This window comes from Tubulanus polymorphus, chromosome 4 (assembly GCF_964204645.1).
Source record: "Tubulanus polymorphus chromosome 4, tnTubPoly1.2, whole genome shotgun sequence".
Taxonomy (NCBI): domain Eukaryota; kingdom Metazoa; phylum Nemertea; class Palaeonemertea; order Tubulaniformes; family Tubulanidae; genus Tubulanus; species Tubulanus polymorphus.
Genome location: NC_134028.1, coordinates 21,720,733 through 21,726,769, shown reverse-complemented (window position 1 = coordinate 21,726,769; position 6,037 = coordinate 21,720,733). Strand labels below are relative to the sequence as shown.

The following is a 6,037-nucleotide window of genomic DNA, read 5'->3' as shown; positions in this document are numbered from 1 at the left end:
GGGATTTCGGTTACTAAGAGAATAACAGTATGGTTTCTACCTATTATGTAGATAAGACTGTACTGTTATTCCCTATATGCTTCCATGGTATAACAGTATCTCGTCGTCGGCCAATGACAGTATCTCTTCGACATAGATGTTCAGATTTCAGTTTAAGGCCATTAATATTCAATAAGCTCCATGTTGTGCGGAAAAGAAAAAAAATACAGAACAAACTAAAATGATGTCTCTTACCATGCAAATATATTTTTGTTACTCATAAAACTGATCTGTTGTTTATATTATTCCTCCAATTGGAGGATTTTATTGTATTTGAAGCAAATCATGTATGTCCGAACCATTTTACGTGCGTAAGCACCGTACATGAATTTTCACAAGATAAAGCATAGTTTAGAGAGTTTCTTGTATCTTATAAATAGAATGTTTGCCGCCACCACCACAGATTTGGTTTTTATCACCGTCGCATGGTTTAGTGCATTTGCCAGTAGCTAGTAGTGTCCCTCTACGAGAGTCTGATTTTGTGGCGCATGTACATCGATTACCTTCAGAAAGTTTAGCGTAAACATATCGGAAATCTAGAAAGACAAAAATATCATACATTGAGACTATGTCCCATAAATTACAGCCTTATGACTCGTCTGTGGTCCCATCCAAAATTCTGTGAAAACTTATTTTTATAAGTTTTGTTTTGTATTATAATGAATCAAAGAGAAATAAATATCATATCATCTATTCATCTTCTCTTCCGAATTCAAAGACTCCAAGCTTAAATTTGCTAATGCAAGTACATACGTAGGTTGATTAGACAGGTTTGCTGTTATACTTTTTTTTCACTCAGAAGAGCTTACCGTTGGTGCTAAAACCTCGACACCAATTGATACATTTATCAACTGACATTTCATCCCGAGAGCAAAGGTAAATAGAGTTTCTATTGTTGCCACCACATTTTTGATCACTGTTACCAACGCAGTTCATGTCACATTCAGAATCTGCTCTCCTTCCTCCATGTTTACCGTAACTGCTACCACAGAAACATTGGTTGCCAGACTGTAAACCCGCGTATACGTAACCTAAAAGTAATAGAAACAATTCAATTCAAAATTTATTCAGTAAATAATCATGTAAATGATGGAGGCTGAGCAGTATATAAAATTGCAACAAATGATTATTAACCAGGTTAAATATACACAATAAGAAAATTATCAGTATCAATGTTACTTTTCCATGTGGTCACAGAACCCTGTTTTGACAACTTGGTTCATCTCGCATCCTTCCTTCCCTTGATTATTGTGTAATTATGTAATGTGTTAGATTATTCTTTATAACAATGAAGAATTGAGCACATTTAGAATTTTGACGATAATTGAATGTAGTTGAAAATGTGTTGTTCATTTCCATTATATTCACATGCATTAAATTTGTAATGTCAGCCATTTTATATAATAATTATTATCTTAGTAATGATAAATAATATCATTATCATAACATGATCGGCATGCATTTGACAACCCAGGTCAAACATCGAAAGAAAAGGGATTTAAAGTTCTACATTCTACTGCATAACATTAAATGTAACAAATAAACAAATATTGCTGCTTTTAAACAATTTTTGTAATGACACCGTGTATGTGTATATAGGCATATACATGTGTATTTACCTCTTGATTGGCATTCAATTAAACATAATCCTGTAGCCATTGGGGTCGATGTTGTCCATTTATCTAGCAGATCCCTATCACCGTTAACATCTTTGTAACAACCAATGTAAAAACATATATCTTTCTGTCCTCCTCTTGCTTTATAACAACCGACATAATTAGGGTCAACTTTATACATAGAATTAAAACCGACTCGTCCGTATTTTTCTTTATCGTTTTCTGGGTTTGGTACATCGCAATTTTTTTCAGTTGTTCCACCATATTTGCCATAGCTATTTCCACAGCGACAATCAACTTTTTGACATTTAGTGTTGTATTGCAAACCAGCAAAACTGTAACCTGTGAAAAATACTACATTTTTTACAATTTGGTGTTAGTCTGATATCGCATATGTTAAGTTGAAACACATCAATCCTCCTTTTCCATCAGAAATGGGAAACTACCAACGCTAACTGTCGGTTATCGGTGATAGGCCACGGGGAAACGGGACTTTTTCCGAATGAAAACCATGAAAGAAAAAAATTTCAAAATTCTGAGGGACATAACACTTTTGCGAGTAAATTGTATGAGGTGCCATACAATGACTTTACGAATCGGTATCTAGTAATGAGTGGCTGGATTTTGTGCGCTTAACTGGACAATTGCGGACTCAACAGGATTTTCCAAACCTCAAATATATATTCTTAGGGGATAGGCGACTGTTTGCGAAAACAGTTTTACTTACCCATGGGTACAATTGAAAATGTATTGCTACTATGGTTAGATCGAATAGTTAACTAACCAACCATTGGGCAACCTAGACCCAGTTCCACAGTTTACTGAGTTCAGATTTGACTCAGAGTTAAATCATTGAAAATCAACTCATAGTCGAACTCACAACTGTCGAACTCACAACTGAGGAACTGGGTGTGGATGTTGCGGTCTACTCACCCGATGACTGGCAATAGTTTATACACTTTTTTAAATTCATACTCTTCGATGTTGTTGCATACTTCACTGACAAATCTCTATTGTCAATATCGTCGATGAAGCAACCTAGATAATCGGGCAGTAGTTCATAGATTGAGTTTCTATTCACGCCGCCACATTTTTTCCTCGGTTCCACTACACACGCCTTATTACATTCGGATTCTGGTTTCTTCTCGTATTTGCCATAACTGTCACCGCAGTAACATTCGGTAGCATTTTGCAACCCGGCAAATCTTCTGCCTGAAGAAAAGCATTTGAAATATTTTAGGATGATAACCCTTACCTTAAGGATTTAGGATAACCCTTTAGGATAACAAAATATCGTTGTATCTGGCAGTTCGAGTAAATAGATTATTGGTATATGCCGTTTATATTGGCTCATTTTGAGTCAACTTTCGTTCTCTAAATCTATTATTGGCAGATATGAGACTCAATCGCCACCGAAATTGAAATTCATCTTTAAAACGTTGTTTCCGTATGGCGTTAAAACAGATTTTCGTGCCATGTGAAAAGAGTTGGTACCTAGTAATGAGTCCAGGTGTAGTGGAGATTGAGTGTCATATTTTTTATGAGGCTGAATGATCCGTCTGTTCCGCCACTGATCATGCTATCTACCCGATAATACGTAGATCGCCCATAAAATTGATGTTAATAATGTCGAACATTTCATTCGATATACAACGAATAGAACCGACCGGCTCGTCGATGGAGTCATGATAAAAATGTAACAATTAATTTCATCAGGGTTTTTCATCTTAAATTCTATCAAACTCGCTATTGATTAGAATATGCAACTGTTCAGCTGAAATAACTAATTGTCAAGAGAACAAATTACAAACGAAACGCCTACTTTTCGAACCACAGAATGTTTTACACATCTCAATGGTTAAATCGTTGCTTATCAAAACTTCATCGGACAAATCTCTGGCGCTCGACTTGTCCACGTAACAACCGACATAACCAGGTACTGTAAATAATGATTGATAAGATTCAATGTAAGATGGTATACATACATTCGATATCTAAAAAGAGAAAATTTTCGAGGGGCTGTAAAAGTCTGGGGCCAGTTGCTAAAAAATCAGTTGATAGTTGAAATAACGCTAATTAAAACTTCAAAGAAGAGCATTCTAACCATAACCATAAACATATCCAATTTATTTACTTTGATCAGCTTTTGAACAACTGGCCCCTGCTACCAAGGAACGGCAATTTACCGTGGGTATAATCATCCTTCAACGTGGTATGTCCAACACCATTTTTGAAGCAGTCTTGGAATTTTCGAATGATCTCGAAAGGTTCTGAATCGCTTAAACCATTTTGTAATGCGTAAAGACAAGGATTATGATATTGACATTGTCCAGGATTGTAAAATCCAGTCTCTTTGGTAAAGTGTACGCCAGAGAAAACACTTTGACTTAATGCGACCTTTTTCCTCTCTTTAAACTCTGTACCATCCTCACAAGCTATATCAAGCTCTACGTTTACGGAACTTCTGTCGAATTTATACAACTTAGCAGTAGCTACAATTAAGCCCGATGCTGGACCGCGGTATTCGAATTTGTCGTTTGCCTTGTTTGTAGTTGTTTCGACGTGTGATGATATGTTAACCGTGCCTTTTGTAAATGTATCCTTCGAAGATAATGTAGCAGAAAAAGCTACTGCGCCTGCATTTCCCAGGAAACCGGCTTTTATGCTTGCTGAAACGGTCAAAGATCTGCCGTAGCTCCAGGTGTTTGATACAGAATCACTGATGGTCGTGGTCTCTGCGCTTGATTGACTTGCTTCCAATGTAACCATATCGAGACTGTTATTTGCGCAATTTGTGCCCGTGTTATGGCCAATTCTTCGAATACCGACGAATTTTGGAACTACGAAGTCGAGAACCTTCATTTTTGTTGCTTGGCATTGGGTAAATCTACATATGTGGATGATCCAACGGCGATCCCTGTAAGATTTCACAGAATTCCTTATCAAATTGTATTTCTCTGATATTATGGCAGCATGCGGATATTATCCAGGTTGTAATATATATACGTAGTTGAATTAATTTTGTATCAAAGTGGATATGAACTATTGGCAAATTCGAATGGAACATCGGAAATGCAAATTCAAATACCGATAATGACAATAATGATCATGCTAATTTGAAAACATCGAATTGAAAACAGCCTCTCGTGTGATAAGGGGCAACGCTGTTGCATCCGCTAATTGGGAGTGATAGACGGGTTCGAGCGACAGTTAAACGCCGTGATTCCGTCGTGAGGTGAAATGAACAGAGTCAGAGTTAACCAAGATTCTAACTGTCGAAGGATCACCTTCCTCAGCTGTCTGGGGAAAGTTTTTACTAGTCTAATAAATGATCGTTGACGGAATACATAGACATTAATGATCATTTACTGAAAAACCAAGCAGGCCAAGGAAGCCAGTGGACCGTATCTCCACTTTGAATTCATTGATTGAATTATTTTTAGCAAACAATAAGAAGTTATTTTGTGTTTTCATCGATGATCGATAAGCATTCGATTCAATATAACTTATAGTAATTTTTTTCAAGATACAAAATCATGTATTTAAGTAAACGGTGTCAACTCTGAGTACTTTGAATGTTTTAAAGGATTGAGGCAAGGCGAGTCCCTCTCCCCTATACTTTTTTCAATAGATCTGAATGACATGGAATCGGTTCTGATTGAAAGTCGGTGTGATGGTATAAGGTTTTTTCGTGACCTTGCAAGCCTAGATGGTTGTTTCCGGCTCATATTATTGTTATATGCAGACGATGCCGTTATTCTAGCAGAATCTGCCCAAGGCTTACAATAAATATACTATCGATAAGGCCTTTGAGTATTGCAAACTGTGGAAACTCGACATCAACTTGGACAAAACTAAGGCAATAATAATTCAAAAGAGGAAATGTCTAAATCCTCCAGAATTTTTTATAAATGGAAGTAAAATAGAATTAGTCCCCAGGTATCAATTTTTACTTTAATGGAAGCCTATCGACATAAAGTCCATAGCATCACACGCCAATAAAGCTGTTTTTTTTGTTTTGAGAAAGGTAACAGAATACTTCTTTACAGTATGGCAACCCCAGTATTAACATTCGGTTGCGAAATTTGGAGATTTCTTAAACCTGAACTTGTCCAAATGACCTTTTTCAAATATCTATTAAAACTATAAAGGTCGACACCGACCTTCTTTGTTTATGGAGAACTAGGACGTTTCCTTTGGAAGTAATGGCAAAAACCCAAAATGCTGAATTTCTAGGAGCAAATTGGTGAACAACCATAGTAAACTTTCTTCTTTTGTGTACAAGGTTTTGTACCAACAGTCCTTATTCAATAATAGTACGAGTATATGGTTAAAATGTATCAAGAAAACATAAGAATCCAACGGACTTTGTGATTAATGTT

The 6,037-nt window shown here is 36.3% G+C and overlaps 1 protein-coding gene across 1 annotated transcript; it reads right to left on the bottom strand.

Moving 5' to 3' along the window:
- Positions 1-335: 335 nt before the first annotated feature.
- Positions 336-4,517, bottom strand: LOC141904431 (uncharacterized). The gene is made up of 6 exons (XM_074793017.1): positions 3,842-4,517; positions 3,478-3,594; positions 2,589-2,867; positions 1,659-1,997; positions 849-1,070; positions 336-575 (listed from the first exon to the last, which is right to left on the bottom strand). The coding sequence occupies exons 1-6, from the start codon at positions 4,515-4,517 to the stop codon at positions 391-393; spliced, it is 1,818 nt and encodes a 605-aa protein (XP_074649118.1). The 3' UTR covers positions 336-390.
- Between the last annotated feature and the right edge of the window lie 1,520 nt (positions 4,518-6,037).

Bases quoted from the DNA above. Each gene is read 5' to 3' on its own strand.
- LOC141904431 (XM_074793017.1), bottom strand. From the start codon at position 4,517: ATGAAGGTTCTCGACTTCGTAGTTCCAAAATTCGTCGGTATTCGAAGA. The intron at 3,595-3,841 runs GTAAATTGCCGT...CATTATTTACAG, and splicing joins GAAGGATGATTATACCCACG to TACCTGGTTATGTCGGTTGT. The intron at 1,071-1,658 runs GTAAATACACAT...TATTACTTTTAG, and splicing joins AATTGAATGCCAATCAAGAG to GTTACGTATACGCGGGTTTA.